The sequence below is a fragment of the Mastigoproctus giganteus genome, chromosome 4, assembly GCF_048544385.1.
Source record: "Mastigoproctus giganteus isolate SK-2022 chromosome 4, ASM4854438v1, whole genome shotgun sequence".
Classification (NCBI taxonomy): Eukaryota; Metazoa; Arthropoda; class Arachnida; order Uropygi; family Thelyphonidae; genus Mastigoproctus; species Mastigoproctus giganteus.
The window spans coordinates 89,303,904-89,324,820 of record NC_143578.1 but is presented as its reverse complement, the minus strand read 5'-3'; the positions used below and the strand labels follow the sequence as shown (position 1 = coordinate 89,324,820).

Here is a 20,917-nt window from a genome sequence, read left to right as displayed (position 1 = left end):
GCTTCTTCTATTTTCATCGGTGGTTCGTCGTTAATATGTTCTTCGACAGAATGACCTCCTTCCATTTCTTCATCCTCATGAGGAACTTCTTGAAAAATATCGATGATAATGTCGTTGATATCTAGAGCACCATCTTCTGTAGTGAGGTTCGAGTCTATATCTTTGTAGCCAGGGTCACTTGTAGCGGAAGTATCGTACATTATCAATAGATGTTGAAGTTCTTGTTCTTCTCGGTGCTCCACATTGCTGTTCACAACTTCAATTTTTGCGTTTGAGAAGCCAGACTTTACAAAACAGTTCACGACGGTTTGTTTTCTAATTGCATTTACTGAAGAGGAAATCCATCGAATCGCATCTAGGATGCTGATTTTCTTTGCAAGGTCACTCGCACATGTTACATCGTTCATGTTTGCAATGAGATGTCTTAAAACACGTTTTCTGTAGTGAAGTTTAAATTTTTTTATTATCCCTTGATCCAAGGGCTGACACTCTGCAGATGTGTTTGGTGGCAGAAAAACGATTTGAATGTTGAACAATTCAATGTGCGGGTGAGATTCAGCATTATCCATGAAAAGAATAATTTTTCTGTTTTGACGAATCATGTTTTGGTTAAAGTGACTTATCCATTCGCTCATGATATCTGGTGTCATCCACGCTTTTTTATTAGACTTCCAGTCAACATTCAAAAGATTCAACTTTATGCTCTTGAATCAACGAGGATTTTGTGGTTTTCCTATAACAAGAGGTTGTTCAAAGTCTCCCAGCATATTTGTACACAGTAGTACAGTCAATTGTTCCTTAGAAATTTTTCCGCCCTGGCACTTTTCATTTTTTAGACTCATTGTTTTTTCAGGAAGAGCTTTAAAAAACAACCCTGTTTCGTCACAGTTGTAAATATCCTTAGCTTCAAAATCACAACATAAATCTTCCAATTTGACGGTCCACTCTGTTAGAACCCCAGTATCAACAGATCCACCTTCACCACTTACGGTTTTCCAATAAATTTTATGCCGAGTTTTGAACTTGTCTAGCCATCCCACAGAAGCTTTGAACTCATTTACTCCCCTTTTCCATAATAATAGGCCCATTAATGGGAATTTTTTTAGCACATTCGCGACAAAACCACTCATACGTAACATTGTCAATTTGAAGTCCAACAGTTTTCGGGAATGATTTTTGAACCTGATCATTTCCGTGTTGCCAAAATTGTTTGAGCAGTTAATTTTTTTTTCTTTTGGATGTCGCTTACCTGCGTCTTCCTGATTTTGAATTTTGCAGCAAGATTGCGAACACTTTTTTTGCCGATCATACGCATTAATGAGTTCGACTCATTTAAGTTAAATGTTTACGAGAAGATATTGTGCACTTCACACGACACTGAACAAAACTGAAACTGAAAAGACGGAAGGCCGACCATATTCCCCCCCCCTGCACACACCGAATTCATCAGAAGTTTTACACATGCCTTAAAATTCTTGAAATGGGGTTTAGAACTGCAATGTAAACCTTGATGAAATAGAAAATAAACACACGATTGAGACAATACGTGGAAGAAACGTTCCTAGAAAAAAGGCCGTGAGCTCGCCCGCTGTCCGTTATGGGGAGATCAAATTAAGTGCTAATCTAAACAAAACAGTGCAGATTGCCTGTCCTCGTCCGTTACAGAGAATGTCCGCTAGACAGAAGCTGCAAACACGTTAAAACCAATAGAGGCGAGTTGGGGAATTTGAAAATGCCCGTTGTAGAGAGATGTCCGTTAACGAGAGGTGTCTGTTAGGAGAAGTTTCACTGTATAGGTTAGTGCAAATGCATCATTTTAACATAGCTATCTACCAAAGTAGTTAAATTAATTAATTAAATTGGCACCGTTTTGGTTATATCTCATATTGTGACTGCCTTCACAACGAGTTGCCATGGTATTGTACTACCTCGAATAAATAACACTTCACTAGTGGAGAAGACTATTGTTATTTATTCTCAGCGGATATCTATTATCACAAATAATCGGATAATAATCACAAAATTTTGATTGCTCCAGTGAAAAAAATATAAGCATTTCCTCACGCAACTTTTCCATATGCCCGAGTACATTTCCTTTTGATAGCCATCGAACCTCAGTATGCATTATTAAATAAAAATGATGCAGACTTCAGTTCCTTGCATAATTTTCCGAAAATATGCATTTTTTGTGGTCTACTTTTGATATAATTGACCATTTTAACCGCTTAATCAAGTACGAGTTTTAAATCGGGTACAACTGTCTCCACTACTAGAACTTCTCTCTCTGTCTAAAACAGTGTGTTCTAATAATATTTGAATTGTGTCATTTTACTAAGATTACAAATCCTTTTTAGTGCTCCTGTCATCGTGGGAGCACTGTCGGGACACAATTGCCAACACATGACTTCCGTAATATACCACACTTTTGCAAATCATTATTCATTACTCTGAAAATATCTTGGCCAGTTGTTCTTTCATTAAGTTTGTCACAATAACAAAAACATAATAATAATAATGTGTTGTTTTCGATAAACCTGACAAATGCTATTAATTGGGCTTTCCCGCTAATGTCTGTAGAATTATCTACTTGCAATGCAAACAGTTGCCAAAATTATTAATATTTCGAACAACTTGTTCTTCAGTATCATCGGACATTTCTTTTATACATCTGCTAATTGTGCTGTTCGAAAGTGGTACAGTCATTATTCTTTTTTCAGCTTCTTCTCCCAAAATACTTTTCACAATTACCTGACATGTTGATAAAATCAGACTTTCTGCAATCAGGTGAGATTTTTTTTTTTTTTTTTTTTTTTTTTGGCACCTGTTCGGGACACAAATGCCAACACATGACTTCCGTAATATACCACACTTTTACAAATCATTATTCATTACTCTGAAAATATCTTGGCCAGTTGTTCTTTCATTAAGTTTGTCACAATAACAAAAACATAATAATAATAATGTGTTGTTTTCGATAAACCTGACAAATGCTATTAATTGGGCTTTCCCGCTAATGTCTGTAGAATTATCTACTTGCAATGCAAACAGTTGCCAAAATTATTAATATTTCGAACAACTTGTTCTTCAGTATCATCGGACATTTCTTTTATACATCTGCTAATTGTGCTGTTCGAAAGTGGTACAGTCATTATTCTTTTTTCAGCTTCTTCTCCCAAAATACTTTTCACAATTACCTGACATGTTGATAAAATCAGACTTTCTGCAATCAGGTGAGATTTTTTTTTTTGGCACCTGTTCGGGACACAAATGCCAACACATGACTTCTGTAATATACCACACTTTTGCAAATAATTATTCATTACTCTGAAAATATCTTGGCCAGTTGTTCTTTCATTAAGTTTGTCACAATAACAAAAGCATAATAATAATAATGTGTTGTTTTCGATAAACCTGACAAATGCTATTAATTGGGCTTTCCCACTAATGTCTGTAAAATTATCTACTTGCAATGCAAACAGAATTATTAATATTTCGAACAACTTGTCCTTCAGTATCATCGGACATTTCTTTTATACATCTGCTAATTGTGCTGTTCGAAAGTGGTACAGTCATTATTATTTTTTCAGCTTTTTCTCCCAAAATACTTTTCACAATTACCTGACATGTTGATAAAATCAGACTTTCTGCAATCAGGTGAGATTTTTTTTTTTTTTTTTTTTTGGCACCTGTTCGGGACACAAATGCCAACACATGACTTCCGTAATATACCACACTTTTGCAAATAATTATTCACTACTCTGAAAATATCTTGGCCAGTTGATGAAGAGCAAGAAGCTGGCTTCTTGCTCTTTATCAGATATTTTAGCCATATTATAAAATTCTCTACTTTGTTTTCTAGTAGAGAGCAGCAGTCTTTTAAAATACTCCAGTTTTGGACGATAAATTCTCATGTTTCACAGAAAAATGATGCTGTGATTTACTCAGCACCTTTGATTCATTCGACAATTTTAAACCACACTCCACACAAAGGTTGAGGACAATCTTGGGTATCAGCATATGAAAATCCCATCCCCAAACAATTATCATATTTACGATAATGTTTTCTTCTTTTTTGATGTTGATGGTTGCTTTTTTTTGTTTTTGTCATTTTCTCCAAGCTAGTTGTTATCAATTTGCCTCTTCTGATTTCCTTTCACTAAAAATTTATCCATCGCTAATAATTTCTAAAAAAAATTAAAGTTATTTCTAGAATGTACAAATAGTTAATTGAAAATACCTGTTCTATACGAATTAACTGAATATGATGTTTTAGAAATATAAAAGCACAAAAAGTACTTTTAAAACACAAAGGAAATTTCTTATTATGCTGCTTACAAGTTGTACTTATACAACTGCAGGGTGCCTGGGAGAGATCCTCAACTGATAAGAATAGGCGAATAAAGGTGAACAGATATACTTCTAGGAATCAAAAGGTGAATAAAGGATTAAAGGTGAACAGATCTAGTACAGTAGCCTCCCGTTATAACACGGTTCGCTTTATGCTGATTCGCTATAACACTGTTCTTATATTATTATAACCCGTATCTGACTATAACTCTGTCACAGATCGCTATAACGCTCTTTTACAGATTGCATTTTTGGCATATTTAACGAAATCGTTTCATTTGATGGAGTCGATAGCTTGAAAATGAATAGCAAAACAGCATTAAAAAGGTTTCCCCACGCTCAGTGAAATTTTCTCGCACACTAATTTAATTGCAGTACAGTGACTTGTTACATAGTTCCGAGATCAACATTTTAAAAAATGATCAAGTATATTGCTTGTAATATTTGTGTTATATGCATTTATCCGAAGTCTAGTCATCACTCAGTACAGTATTAGACATTGTGTGTAACGGACAGTTTACTTGAACATTGTATCATAATTAATGCAACCAATGCAGTTACATTTTCGAAGAGTTAATAATGGCCGATAAGAATGAAAAAGCAACAACGTCTGGGCGCAGTACGAAGACTATAAATGTAAGAAAAAGACTGAATTTGAAAATTAAATTAGACATTTTGAAGCGAATCGATTCCGGTCAAAGACAAACGGATGTGTGCCATAATTTAGGACTTGCAAGTTTAACTGTAAGAACAATTATAAAAAAAAAAATAAAGAATTAATTTTAGCAGCGGGAAAGATAGCTGTTCCACTGCAAGCAACTAGGACTAGGCCGGCTATTAGGATTGAAATGGAAAGACTTTAACTAATTTTATTGAAGATAATATCCAATGCAGAATTCAGTTAAGTTAAATATAAAAAAAAAAGAGAGAGAGAGAGAGAGATTATCCAATATAATGATCTGAAGAAAACTCACCTAAAAAAAAAAAAAAATGTGGAACCATTTTAAACTAGTAAGAGCTGGTTGAATAGATTTTAAAATCCAGGGAGAAGCCGCAAGTGCAGATCAAGGAGCCGAAGCTTTCAAAAAAGAACTTGTTAAAATTATTGAAGAGGGGTATTATGTGTTATACTTCTCAACAAGTTTTTAACATAGATGAAGTAGGAGTTTTGTGGAAACGAATGCCTAAAAGAAGTTCCATATTGAAAGAAGAAAATAATATGCCAGGTTTCAAAGCGGCGAAGGATTGGTTGACTTTATTGTTGGGTGGTAACGCTGCGGGGGATTTAAAATTAATACCCCTTTTAGTTTATTTGGAAGAGGGCCAAAGTTCAACCAAAATCGACACATTTTTCATGATTAAATTTATCAATTAAATTAAATCAATTTAGATCAATTAAATTCATAGTTTTAATTTGAATTTTAAGTTTAATTTTGATACAGAAGTAGTTACCACATAATTATATATGTATGTAATGCAGAATATTTTATATGTACAAATATTTGAATATTAAATATTTTGACCGACATTTGTGCATATTTTCACTACCGTTTATTATTGATTAGGAAATATCCTATGGCACCGACCGCAACTCACAAATACATATGTTACCTTGTGGGAATGTGGCGTTTGCTTAGCGCCGATTCACTTAGTGCTCTGTTTTTCCGGAACGAATTATCAGCGTTAAGCGTGGGTCACCTGTACTAGGAATCAAAATGTGACTGCTGGAAGGAGCTGGGATTGGTGCAGCATAAATAAACACTTTTATTTGAATTAATTTTTATTATAAACTTGGATTTATTAATTTTTTTTATTTGCATTTTCTGTGGCACATCTGAAACATACTCCTGGCACACAAGTTGAGAAACACTGGGTGAAAAAGTGCAATTGGAGGGTGAAAAAGTGCAATTGGAGGAAGCAATTAAAGTTTTCAGCTTGGAAATCCAGGACTTTAACTAAGAGTAGTCATGCAACTGGATTTCTGGAAAACTTTAACCCATGGGTGCTATGGCCTATAGGCAAGGTGTGGACCTTGGCTCCTCTTCATGTATTGGTAACATACAACTAAGACTGTTTCTAGGATTAGTGTGCAATTTAATCAATTTGATTTTGTTGAGCTATGAGATCATTATTTGGGAGGGCAGTTTTGGCTTTCTTAAGGTAGTGGATGACTGCTCATAATAATCAAAAATATTATTAATTATTCTACATGTACCACTTTGTTTTGGGAGAGGGAATTTGTTTATGAGTTCTCCAAAATAATTGCAGCAGTTAGGATGTCACTGATTTTTGGATTGACACTTTTCTGCATGTGAACTCAGCATTATCTTAAAATCTGCTTTACTTTGAATTGCTTTTTTGAAGAAATCTTTTGAATCATTTTTATTTTGCTCTACCTTGAATCCTTTTTTATGACTCATTCTGAAAATCATGTTGCCATCATAATGTGATTTGTTTGCTTGCTTGATTGATATATATTCAGTTTATCATATAATGCTTTTATCAACATTTTCAGTAATGTTAAATACAACTTTCTTACCTTGACTATGAACAAACTTTTCTCTTTAATACAGATGCAGTTCATCCATTTGTATATTTTTAAGATGCCAATTAAATTACATGCATACAGTAAATACCCATAATACTCATAAAACCAAGAGTTTGAATTAAGATGTGAATATTCATACTATAGAATGGAATGTTTCTGGTGCATTGCTAGTGAGGGGGACTAACTAAAGTAGATGAGCTATAATATTTAGTTTCAGTCTGGTCAGAAAAACATGTTTAAATATTAATAAATTATGTGCAAAATAGAACAGAAAATTTGAACAATTTTTAAACTCCTTTAAAAATAATTAATGTTCATAAACTAATACTTGTAAACAGATCAAGAAATTCCACCGACAAAGGGTTATAATTTTCCAAGAGAGTTTAGAAAAGTATGCAGAGGCCCAATTACGAATAGCACGAGATACATGTTCAATGTTCAGCAAAACTTTAATGAAGTTAAAGGAGTTTAGCCTTCCTAAACTATCAATTACTGAAGAATAAAGAAAATTTAAAGAGAATTTAATGGTAAGCTTCTTTTTTGAATTTTAATTATATGCTATGAATAAATGAATAATTTGTGTTATCAATTATTAGCTTAATTTACATGTTCTGTTTGTTAAAAACATTGTTAAAAACAGATGTTGTAATAGTAATGTACAGTAAATCCTTGATTTAACAGACAAAATTCTTCAGTGCTCTATATCAGTATTTCCCCACTATGTCATGTATGTATGTATGTATGTATGTACTTTGGCAGTTGTGCTGCTAACATAATGTGTATCTAGTCATAGATCATCCTATTGCAAATTAAATTTGTGTGGTGCTGTTTTGGTTTGTTCTGTTACAAATACAGTATATTTTTTTGCAAATTAATACACCATGTACAAAAAAAAAGAAAAAGGACAAATTTTGGTTGTACAACAAAAGTTAGAATTGATTGAAAATTGGAATCAGGAGTATCCATTGCCAGGAATATGGTGCAAAGTGACAACTGTGTCAGATATTTGCCAAGCAAAAGAGTTAAAAAAAAAATTTAAAAATAAGCAAAAAAACATAAAAATGGCACAAGAATCTTCACTGGAAGATGCTATGTTGCAACGGTATGTGCAACAATGTCCTTGCAGTGTTAACGAGTGGTAGAGTTCAAATCTGCACAAAACATGTTAGCAAGTCTCGTGAAAATCAATTTCAAAGTGAATGATTGGTGGCTTTGGTGATTATATAAATGGCATGGAATTATGAACAAGAGAACTTACAAAGAAGCTCTGAGTGCCCCAATGGAGGAAACAGAACCATTTAGACAAAAATTGACGAAAATGATAGAAGATAAACATTTTTTAAAGTCTCAAATCTACATGGGTGAAACTGGTTTGTTTTGGTGTTCACTTCCAGAAAACACTCAATCCTATGGGCACGAAATGTCAATCCTGGGAGAAAAATAAGTAAGAAAAGGATCTCAGTGCTACTGTGTGCAAATGCTGATGGTTCATGTCAAATCAATGCCAATTGTTATTGGCAAGTCACATCACCCAAGAGTCCTGAAAGATTGTATGAACCAACTACCAGTTATATATTATAATTTAAAAAAAAAAAAAGAAAAAAAAAAGGAGCATGGTTTATGTCGGACATTTTTCACAATTGGTTTATTGAACATTTTGTGCCAGAAGTAAAAAGATATGAAATTGAGGAACTGAGCATACCACCACAAAATGTAAAAGCTCTTTTACTATTAGACTCCTGCCCGTCCATCTGAGAGTGTTTTTTATGTACCCAAGATGGAAATTTTAAGTGTATGTTTTTGCCAAAAAATACATCATCCAGCCCTTGAATTGGGATAATTCTTGCAATGAAAAAACTGTTCAGGAAAGGTTTTTGGAAGGGTCAGATGTTTTAGAAGATGAAACTGACAAAAGCAAAGACATAAGAGGGCAATGTACATTACAAAATCTGAGGAATTACATTTGAGCAATTTTAAACTTTGCAGCAGTATAGCCAAACACAAAAATGAGAAAGAGAGAGCCAAACTCTCTTTCAAAACAGTCTGAACACGTGCCAACATCCATTTACTGTCCAACTTCAAACTCACAGAACCAACTTTTCATCTTCCTTGTTTATTCATTCAACTGCCATTTTCTGAAACAACCTTCCTTCATACGTATTTCCTGAAAATTACAGTCAGAAGTTCAAGTCTAATGTCAACAAATATCTTTCGTCTTCTCAACCTCCAATCCAAGCACGGTACTAAGTACTATAGGTTCTATTACGTCTTGTGTTTGGGGTTTTCATAAAAAAAAAAAACGATACTAAGGAGTCGTAAGCAGATACTTGAGCCAAACCTTTACATCTCATTTTTGAACCAAGCCCATTAAATAACTCAATTTGTGAATTTTCTAACGTTTGATATGAACGTATATCAAACTTTAATGCAGTAATCATCATCTGTATTCCAAGGAAAATGATTGACCATCGAATTAACATTTATAGGAACATTTGTTACTTGGTCACTAAATACAATCTAGGCAGATGAGGTGGAATACCAGGAGTGCTCTTCGAAAATGTTGAAATTGCATCATTTTTGAGAGATGCTCGACAAGTATTACATAGTCGTTACGTTATTTCAGTCGTTACATCTGCAATTGAAAATTCTAATTTTACATCATTTTCATACCATAATTAATCACAGATATCACAAAGAGCTCCAAATGTATTTTTCAGAAATTTTCGTTCAAATTCTTTATAGGAGTTACAGTCATGTTCTTGTAAATGATTTCATGCTTGACTACTGTTAAAACTTGTGGAGGGTCTACAACAGGCTTTTTGGATGATGCAATTGAAGCTGGTTGTTGTAGTATACACTGTCTAGCTGGTTAAGGTAATTCATTTGAACTCAAATCTTCTGGATCGAAATCTTGGAAGTTCTTGAATATAAATCGTGATGTTGACGGTCCAGCTTCTTGAGTAGGAGATTTTATTAAACTCTGCATTCTTTTTTGTTCTCTATGTTTTTGAACTCATTCTTTTGTTAACGTGGGAGGCTTCTTCGGTGGCTTTGAAGCTTTTATTCTTGCACGATATGCTCAATTTTGCTCGGCTGGAGTTTTTGTCAGCACCCTTTAGTGGTGGCCAATACGATGATCATTTAATTTTAAATTTAACATTTAATTTAATTGAACAGTTACAACTGAAGTTATGAATAATGTAATGTTTTATGCTCGTATTTGTATATTTGCAAATATTTGTATTGTCATGTTACTCTGCATTACTACTGCAGGAAGTATGATTGTAAGAATACAAATATTTGAACGCAACACTACAAATAAGAAACTAGTTAGTAGTGATGTTTTGTTTCGTATTTTTGTTACATTCCATTGTTAGGCACCACTAAACATGTTTTCACATAAAAAAGAGGTTCCAACATGAGAAATTCTTCCAACAACAGCAGAATCACTACACTCATTGTGTCACACTAAAAGGAACTGTTTCAGTGATGACATCACGAAATACCTCTTGACTGACAATTTTGTTTTTTGTTACAAATGAGTACCTCATGTAACCTACACTTGCTTCACTCTCGGGTAATAAAATAAATGTCTCAAACATCATTACTTTTCTGAAGATGATTAATATATATCACCTCCTTAGCTAATAAAAAAAAAATTTATTTTGTAGTCCTAGTTAAGAATCCCTATCTGCAAGAAATAACATTCATACTTACCATATATATGGTGCACTATGGCCATAGATGCCGATGCACCAATAAAAATCAACCAACCTCGTGTAGCCATAATCTGAAAGTTCATTCGTCTTGTTCTCCTTTGTGCCTATTATATATTTTATTGATTTTAACATTGGGTTTCAACTGTGAACATAACAATCCTTGAAGGATGAATCGCCCTCAATCTACATAGCAGGAACCTAAATCTAGATGTTGAATGTTGGGATCTCTGAAGGCATCATCTTTCTTATTGCAAGATGAATCTGGAGTTGGCCTTCCTCTCATTCTGAACTTCCTTGTAGCAATTATCAGGTTTAACCTAACCAGACCGAAGATCTTTTTAAATTTGGGTATTAATTTAGAAGTTTCTTCATCACCTTCTAGTACTTGAAGAAATCCATCAGTGCCAAAGTTCTTGGCACTGATGCATCTCTTCTGTGGGTCTTTATTTCACTCAGTTGTACAGGTCTTGAGTGCTAAGCTCTTCAGCATATGTTTCCGATTTTTCTTTGACATTCAGAGAGCTGCAAACTAATTGATTACTCAGTTTAGCAATCCCTGTCCTGCATTTCCTGTTAGAATCCAGGGAAAAACAGATATTCAGGTTACAGCTTCTTCCATACAGCATTCTGGGAATTAGGAACAGACTTAATCCATGATGATTGCAATGTTGTCGATTGCATTCTTGACATTGAAACTTTTCTAAAATTCCCTTGAAGTGGGCTTGTTTTTTCAGTCAGTTACTTACAAACATTTGGTGAATGTGGTCATATGGTAATAATGCTTGAAATCAGTGGCCACATTTTGATCCATGGGTAAAATGATGCAATCAACCCAGGGGCTAACATATGGTGAGTATGGGCTTGGCACACCCAAGGTCCTGAGCTGTATATATCATCATTCTTCTCTTTCTTGGTGATTCCCTTCTACTTCTCTCTCTCTCTCTCTCAGGGTAATTCAGAATTTTTTTTTTTTTTTTTTTTTTTTGGCTGGTGCAACAAAAGCCTCGGGCTTCCTTGCACCATTTGGCTAATAATAACCAACTCATCCAGCTTTTCTAGGTGGCCTAAGCATTGTTGATAATTGGTAATGCCTTCTCTGCCAAGTCATACTATGGTAAAGTTTGGCTGCAGAGCAGAAATGGTGTTAGAACTACTCTTAGAATAAGGTCATGGTAATCCTTTCTCTCCTCTTTTGTAATGAAGTTCTTTTGGGCATCTTCTTCCAGAACAGCCTTGTTCCAGCAGTGTTGAAGGCTTGTTTGGGATTGTCTCTGTGCTCCTCAAATAATTTGCAAGTTTGTTGAAATAACTTGGTTTGGTGTATTAGCAATTTAACTCACTAAGATACAAAGCCAAATCAGTCCAGTCCTTAATTTAGATTTATTGAATGAGTTTTTACTTGTATAAAATTTATTTATAGCTTCAAAATCAGCAGTAATTTTTCAGTGTTGTTTCCAAAGTGAGGAGTACTCTTCGCCTATTACCTTTCTCATTTGACTTTGTAGACGTGGGCATTGAGTTTTTAGCAAAAAAAAAAAAAAAAAAAAAAAAAAAATCGGCACTGAACTGGTTTGAAAATCTCACTAAGAGCATTCCTGATAGACCAACACTGCCGAATGATAAATGACTCAGAGAGAGAGAGAGTAAACATAACCGGTTCACATTTACGTGTTACATTTTTTCACATGTGGTTTTGATTATGTAGCTGATCCATTTGTCATTTTCTATTACTATCCTATAAATACATTTCACTGTAAACAGTGCTCTGTTTGAAAGTGAGTTTTCAATAAATATTTACAATTTAGGTTCATTTTTAGACCAGAGTACTACTATTTAATATTTTTTATGTTCAAGTATTATAGATACTTGTAAAAGCTACAAGTATGGAGATTAGCTCCTTCCCCTCCCAAACAAACTTCTTGCACTTTCACAATAGTAGAACTGTTAGTAACTCTAGATATTATCTCCCCCCCCCCATGCAATTTCTGAAACTCTGCACTTACGATACTAGAGGTGACCACCCAGGTATGAACCAAAGCAGGAGTGCCCTCTGTCTCACCAGGCAATACTAAGTGGTAGATGATTCTCATCGATTGTGCAATACCACCACTCCACTTTTTTGGCTTGATGTGGTGTAACCCATGTTTGGTCTCCAGAGCAGCAAAGTTTGAGCAACACCCATCTCTTCGTCATGCAGTATAATTGATGTTTTTTAAAGTTGTGATGGACTTCCTTATGTTTCATGGGTACAGCTCTAAAACAGTTTTTTCAGGCTGCTGCTGGATAGCCTTCCAGACAGAACATACTGATAACTTTCTAGGAGGCATCCAGATCAGCTAGTGTATAGTATATAACCTTGCTGCCTCTACTCTGCAAGCTAGTGACTAGGTGGTGTCCAAGCAATGTGCATGTGGGGAGCATTATCAAGGATCTGGATATATCTTGCTGTGTGTATGCCATATCTAGAAATTTTCATTACTTCATACAACGTGAAGTAATGAAATTCCTCTCTCACTTTATCCTACTGAAGTAATTTTATTATTTCAGTTCAGTAGGATGAAGTGAGAGGAATTATTCATGATGTATTTCATTACTGAAGTAATGAAATAGATCATGAATAAACTGATTGAACAAATTTATCTGCAAAAAAGATCTAAACCTCCCAAAAAACTTCATTTATTTCACTCACTCACTCACTCACCATTCCAATCTCAGTGATGCTCATTTCCATCTGTGGTCAGCCAAGCCCCACTTTTTATGGAAAAATCCCAATTATCAGTTGTCTCAAACACTGCTCATATCAGCTCCCCTAATTATTCACTCTACGATATGTCTCCTCTGATATTCCACCAAAGACTTACTAATTTGGAATATCCTCTTTTTGAGGAGATTCCATCTATCTTTCTATCCCATGATGGACACAACAGATGAAATTCATCTGTTGTGTCCATCATTCTCTGGAATCCACTAATTACTTGGAACTCTTAATTCTTTTCTTTAAAACTCAACTTTTTCAACAGTGAAGTAATTTTACCTTGGTGATTTTAATGTTTACTATTCCAGCTGGCGTCATTCTCAATTTTCTAGTCAAATGGACCCAGCTAGGCAAGATGCTGAAACTTTTAGTCACTGATAATCTTGCACAGATTGTTCATTTACATACCAGAATACCAGATTTTCCTAACGACACACACACACACACACACACACACACACACACACACACACACACACACACACACACTTACTTGATAATTTTCTCACAAACAACCCCTCAAAGTACAGTCAGTGGTCCTCTAGGTGCCTCAGATCATAACTTGGTGATGTTCTCTTCTCCAGTGGAGTCTTTCCTCTTGTGGCCATTCTCAGTCTCATGTTGTTTGGCGTTACAAGAATGCAAAATTGGATGACCTGAGAGAATTCTGCTCTCTTCTTTTCTTTGGTAGGATTAATGTTTTAAATCTTTTGATTCCAATGTTTTCTCATATCATGTCAGTGAAATTATTATTTTGAGGAATGAAATCTTTTATTCCACATTCCACCTTAAAATATCCTTCATCTAAACCATGGTTTTCCAATAAATGTGCTAAGGTGGTTCAAGATAAGAATGTTATACAGTATATTGCAATTTGCTTGCATCCAAATATCCAAGTTTGATTTCTGTCTTCACTACAGCTTGCTACAATTGTAAAACAGTTATTAATTAATCCAGCTTGGTTTTGAACAGGCTAAGATTAGAAAACTTGCTTCAAATCCAAATGGTAGTTGAGTATTCTAGTCTCTTTGCCAAAGCTACTGGCTGCAACTTTCATCTGTCTATACTTTCTCCTCTGTTGAAACCTGATATTAAAGCCAAATTACTAACATATTACTTTTCTTCTAACTCTTGTATTGACATTTTTGATAAGTCGACTCTTACCATTCCCAGTACACTCCTCTCAATGTGGTCTTCTGACAAAAGCATTAGCAGAGGGCATTTGATGCAAGAAAGCAAGGTTATGCATTATCAGCCAAAAAAAAAAAAAAAAAAAAAAAACTACTCCCATTTCACCCCTCCGTTCGTTCGAAATACCTGTCCAGTTGAGCCTTAAATTTGTTTAGGCTATCAGCTTCCACAACAAGGGATTGAAGTCTCTTCCACCAACCAACTACCTGCTGGTTAAAGGCAAATTACCGCACATCTATCTTACATTTCACAATAGTAGAACTGTTAGTAACTCTAGATATTATCTCCCCCCCCCCATGCAATTTCTGAAACTCTGCACTTACGATACTAGAGGTGACCACCCAGGTATGAACCAAAGCAGGAGTGCCCTCTGTCTCACCAGGCAATACTAAGTGGTAGATGATTCTCATCGATTGTGCAATACCACCACTCCACTTTTTTGGCTTGATGTGGTGTAACCCATGTTTGGGTTACACCACATCAAGAAGTTTCCTCAATTTGAATTTATGGTGATTATTCTGAGCAAGAGGAAGAATCCCATCAGCATTGAGCATGCTCAAACCATTCAAGGCTTTATACACTTCTATCAGATCACCTCGCCAGTGCCTAATCTCCAGACACTGTAATTTGCAAAACTTGAAGCCTTTCTTTGTAAGAGCAACTCTTTGTTCCATTCACTAATCTTGTTGCCCTTCTCTGTACTTGTTCCAGCGGCGCCTCCGTAGCCAGGTGGGGAAGGAGCAGCAGTGAGTAGCACACGCTTCTTGATTAGACCGGGGTTCGAGCCCGTCACCACCAAATACAGAGGATGCGGAAAGGTCAGGAATGACCACTGCATGTTCACGGAGCAATATGGCCTTAGTTGCTAATGCTCCTAAAAAAAAAAACCAAACCAAACCAACTTGTTCCAGCAGCTCTACATCCTTCTTGAAATGAGGCCTCCAGACCTGTATACAGTACTCAAGATGTGGCCTTACCATTGCCTTATACAAGGGAATAATCACCTCCTTATCCCTGCTAGAAAAATTCCTGTATATCATTGACAAGACACCATGAGCTACTCTTGCAGCCCGTCTGCACTGCTCAGAAAACTTCATATCTGCCTGCACAATTACCCCCAGGTCCTTTTCATTCTCTACCACTGTCAGTGTAGTACCACAGAGTTGATACGTTGCTCTGGGGTTACTGTTTCCCATATGTAGTACTTTACATTTGTCAATGTTAAACTTCATTTGCCACCTCTCAGCCCATCTGTTCAACCTTTCCAGATCCTGTTGCAGCAGCATAGCGTCAGTAGTGTCCTTAACAACCCTGCCAACCTTTGTATTGTCTGCAAACTTGGACATTAAGCTTGATATACCATCATCAATATCATTTATAAATACAGAAAACAATAATGGACCCAACACTGAACCCTGAGGGACTCCACTAATAACATTAGCCCACGATGAGCAGTGTCCATTGATTACCAATCTGTCTTCTCCCCTTCAACCACCCCTTTATCCATAGCAGCAATTTGTCTCCAATGCCACACTACTCCAATTTATGCCGCAGTATTCCATGTGCAACAGTATCAAAAGCCTTTCTAAGATCCAAATATATAATATCAAAGTTATTCCCTGCATCCAGTTCTTTTGTGACTGCATCATAGTATCCAATCAAATTGGTCAGGCAAGACTTTCCCTTAACAAAACCATGCTGTGTCCGAGCTATAACTGAAGTCTTGTCTAGATGATGCTGCAGTGCTTCTTTAACCAGTACCTCCATTAATTTTCCTGGAACAGAAGTTAAATTCACAGGTCTATAATTACTTGTGTCAGCCTTTGATCCTCCTTTGTGAATTGGGGTCACATTTGCACATCTCCAGTCTATGGGTACCTCCCCTGAATCCAAGGAAGCTCTCATAATTATGGCTAAGGGTTTGCTTACTTCCTTTGCTGCCTCCTTTAATATAACTGGATAGATCCCATCTATCCCGGGTGCCTTTTTTATGTTTATCCTCAACAATTTTTCCTCCACTTTCCTCTCAGTTATTACAAAATCATCTAGCACACTGCCAGAGTTTACTTCACCTCTGGCATCCCCCTTCCTGAATAACTCATGTGTGAATGTAGATACAAAATACTCGTTTAGTTTGTTAGCCACCTGAGCAGGATCCTCAACTGTTGAATCATCAATATCCAGTGGACCAATCTGATTCATCCCTTTCCTTCTAGAGTTTACATAAGTAAAGAACTCTTTTCTGTTTTTCTTTGCATCCTTTGCCAAGGTGCCTCCGTAGCCAGGTGGGCAGGAGCAGCAGTGTGTAACACACGCTTCTTGATTAGACTGGGGTTTGAGCCCGTGAGCCACCAAATATGGTGGATGCGGAAAGGTCAGGGAACAACCACCGCATATCAGCGGAGCAATATGGCCATAGTTGCTAATGCTCCTAAAAACCAAATAACAACAACAACAACAACAACAACAAAACCTTTGCTAAGGATTTCTCATAATCTGCTTTTGCCTGCCTAATGTCCTTTGTGATTTGATTACAGACCAACTTATATCAATCATAGGCTTCCATGTCACTCATTAATTTATATGTATCCCATGCATTTTTCTTCTCTGCCATATTAGTTCTGTCTTATTAGTTCATCTGAATTATAATTCATATTCTGTCTTATTAGTTCATCTGACTTATAATTCATATTCTGTCTTATTAGTTCATCTGACATCCATTTAGGCCTAAACATGGTTTGTAAATTGTATCAGTTACCAATTCAAATCATTAAAATGCACTACACTTTCATCGTTATCATATGTTCCATTATAAAATCAGTTTTAAACGCCTTTGTGATATTTTTCTAAAGCACATAAAACAACCATAAAACAAATCAAATAATTAGCACTTTCTGGTTTATTGGGCTTTTCTGTTACTGCAAGCAATTATAAACGGTAGTAAACTTGATCTTCTTGCATTTGTGAAAATACCAATAGCTGGAATTGTGTGGTTTTTTACGTGTTATTATCGTGAAATGTGTTTCCCCTATACTGAAATCTTCAATCGTATAAAAAACGTAAGTAAATTTTCAGAATGTTCTCTTCATTGCTTTTTTTTTTTCTTTTGAAGCTTGTTAACTTGCTACTCCGTGCGAATCATGTTAGTTGCAATTTGTGTGTGCATTTATGCATGCATGAAGGTGTGCTGGTCGGATGAGTCACGTTATTTACTGCACACTGTTGATGGATTTGGCGTCAACAATATGAGGCTTTTGATCCATCATGCATGGTATCAAAAGTGCAGGCCGGTGGAGGCAGTTGTATAGTGTAGGGGATGTTTCACTATCAGGAACTTGGACCCCCTGGTGCAGATGGAACAACGTATTACTGGTCTCCACTATCGTCAACTGCTTGCTGACTGTGTACACTTCGCTATGTTACACTTTTTCCCAAATGGCGACTGTGTCTTCCAAGATGACAATGCTCAGAGCCATCGGGCACATTGTTGTGCAGGGATGATTTGAGGAACAGTTCTGACTTCCAGCATATTGATTGGCCTCCAATATCAATCCCATAGAGCACTTGTGGGACACTATGGAAAGGCATATCACGCATCTGGATACACCAATCACCTCCAAACCTGCATTGCTAGCCACATTACACACAGCTTGCTTGGCCATACCTCCCGAATGCTTCCGACATCTTGTTGAATCAATGCCATGTCGGATAGCTGCTGTATGAAGTATTAGATAGGTGGTCATAATTCAGTAATCACTCAGTGTATATAATGTAGTAATAGGATGTTTCAGGATCAACTCAGGACCTGAAAACAAAGTTTGTATATACACACATCTCATTCTGAATGGTTGCACTGCTATGATGACTGTTTGAATTTTAAAAAATGGCTATGGAGTTTTCAATGGTAAAAAAATAACTAAAATAAGAATAAGCAGAAGACACATTAGTAAAATCTTTATTCATATTAGGTTTGTTTATTTTTATTTGTTTCCATTTAAAATTCCCGTCACTTTTTAAAATTCAAATTATTATTATTATTATTATAATTAGCCATATGATACAAGGAAGCCTGAGGCTTTTGCTGCACCATCCAAAAAAAAATTTGATTTACCCTGTGACCCAGAGAGAAAGAGAGAGAGAGAAGTAGAGAGAAATCACCAAGAAAGAGAAGAATGATGATATTCAGCTCAGGACCCTGGGTGTGCCAAGCCCATACTCACCAGATGTGAGTCCCTGGGGTTATAGCTCTATAACAGTTCAGAGTTGTACACATTCATACAGACTTTTTTTTCTTTGTGTTCAGGACCTGAATCAATATCTTGAAAGTGTGGCCCATGTATTATGAAACACAGTGTGCGTGTGTGGTTTAAGTAGAGGTTTGGTAACCTAATTTTGATCTTTTTTTTTCTTCTCCAGAAATTACAGAATGCAGTTTTGCTCATCTTCCAGTCATCAGGATTTGTGATACCAAAGCTCTGCATAAGAAACCTGACTCCTACAACAGTCAGTATAATGACTGTTGTGAATTGTAATTTTTCTGTACATATAATTAGAACTTTTCTGGTTGAAGACTACCTGGGAGTGTAGTTCTCAATATACTGAAGTTAAAAACTTCATATGAAGATAGCTGTCTTTAGAAAGAAATAATTTTGTATATTATTAAATAGAAGCATTCCTTTTTCTTTTCTTTTTTTTTTTAAATCTGAATATTTACATTTTATTTAAGAGAAAGCTATATTTGTCTATACTTTCTGTTATTAGGGAAAAAAATTCAAATCATTCTGCTGCTCTCCCTTACCTCACCCCAAAGCCATATTCTTAGTTCTTTTTATATGGAAATAATTAGTTAAAAAAAAAAGGAAACAGTGAAATAGGCTGATTTCTCTAAAGAATTTCCTTTACTATACTAAACAAGATCTACCTACCCATTTTTAACATTTTTACTCCCCTATCCCCAAACATAAGTATTTAGTCATGATATAATTATAAACCAAGTGCCAGTAAAAGTGTATAGAGATTTTAGTACACTATTTGTACATAATTCTAGACTAGTCCTGTTTCAGTTATCTTGAATTACTCTCAATGGTATTCCACATGGTTTTGAAATTTACTTGCACATAAAATGTTAACAAATTTATGTGAGATTTGTACAGAAAGCAAACTTTGTACCATTATTGTTACACAGCTTTATATTTGCACATAAAACTGCAAAGTGCGATTAAATGATTTGTAAAGCTTGAAAGGAAGATGTTTGGAATTAGTATATTCTCTCCTTTTTAATCCAAGGCTCTTTTCATTACTAGGATTTTAAGTTTGCTCACAAATGAACTTTTTTTTTTCATCATTTTCAGAACCTGAATCAAGATTAAAAGCCATATTAAGAGTAAAACCTGACTGGTCATGTATTGTTCTAGGATATTTTTTAATTATGTAATTAAGAATTTTTATCTGAATAACTAAATTGTATATGATGAAAGACAGGTGAACAGAAGTGATTGCTTTATTTACCTTTAGACCTTGCATATTTTCTAAAATTATTAGGACTAAGTGTTTTAACAAGTTTGATTGTCCTGCCATATCTTGTGAGGGGAAAAACTTTATGCTAATTATTCTGATGTACTGTTTATATATCAAAATTATGTTTGAGGTACTTTTAAGTGAGAACATTGAAATTTTAAATAATGTAGCATACATCATGAATTATTAATATATATCATAAAACCACTCTTATACCACATGGAGTTACTAATATATTTTATTTAAGCATTAGCCTAAAGTAATATACATTGGGTAACATTTCAGGTACCTTGCCGATACCCATCATCAGACCGTGCTGTCTGCTGACCGAATCCTCTTTTCGGGTTCATAGACCTGAAGCAAATGCATTCACTTCAGGTCTGTGAACCCGAAAAGAGGATTCAGTCAGCAGACAGCACGGTCTGATGATGGGTATCGGCAAGGTACCTGAAATGTTACCCAATGTATATTACTTTAGGCTAATGCTTAAATAAAATATTAGTAACTCCACATGGTATAAGAGTGGTTTATGATGTATATTAATAATTTGTAAAGAATAGCAACTGCGTAACGTCATTCCTAAACTATAATAGTATACATCATTTTGTTTCCTAGATTTTGTTGTAGTCATTTGTAATCTACTTTTGTAAGGTAATATATAAACTTTTCAATTCTATCCCCATAAAACTTTTATGGAGACAAAATCTTTAAAGAAGTGTAAAGAGAGAGAGAGAGAGAGAGTAATAGCTGAGATCTTTGCAAAGTTCAAAATGGTTTCTGTGTGAGGCTGTATAGTGTTGTCTCTTGTGTGTCCAGTGCATTTGTAAATTCTGTATTCAA

At 35.4% G+C, this 20,917-nt stretch overlaps 1 protein-coding gene across 4 annotated transcripts in view; it reads left to right on the top strand.

The window, feature by feature from the left end:
• The window catches only part of LOC150086894 (sorting nexin-6-like), a 375,374-nt gene extending 356,240 nt beyond the window's left edge, over nucleotides 1–19,134 (top strand). For all 4 annotated transcript variants that reach the window (XM_090371664.1, XM_090371665.1, XM_090371666.1 and 1 more), the window contains exons 13-14: nucleotides 7,234–7,422; nucleotides 18,977–19,134. In XM_090371664.1, the coding sequence (XP_090227790.1) occupies nucleotides 7,234–7,398 (165 nt within the window). In that variant the 3' untranslated portion in view covers nucleotides 7,399–7,422; nucleotides 18,977–19,134. The remainder of the gene's footprint in view (nucleotides 1–7,233; nucleotides 7,423–18,976) is intronic.
• Nucleotides 19,135–20,917: the final 1,783 nt, after the last annotated feature.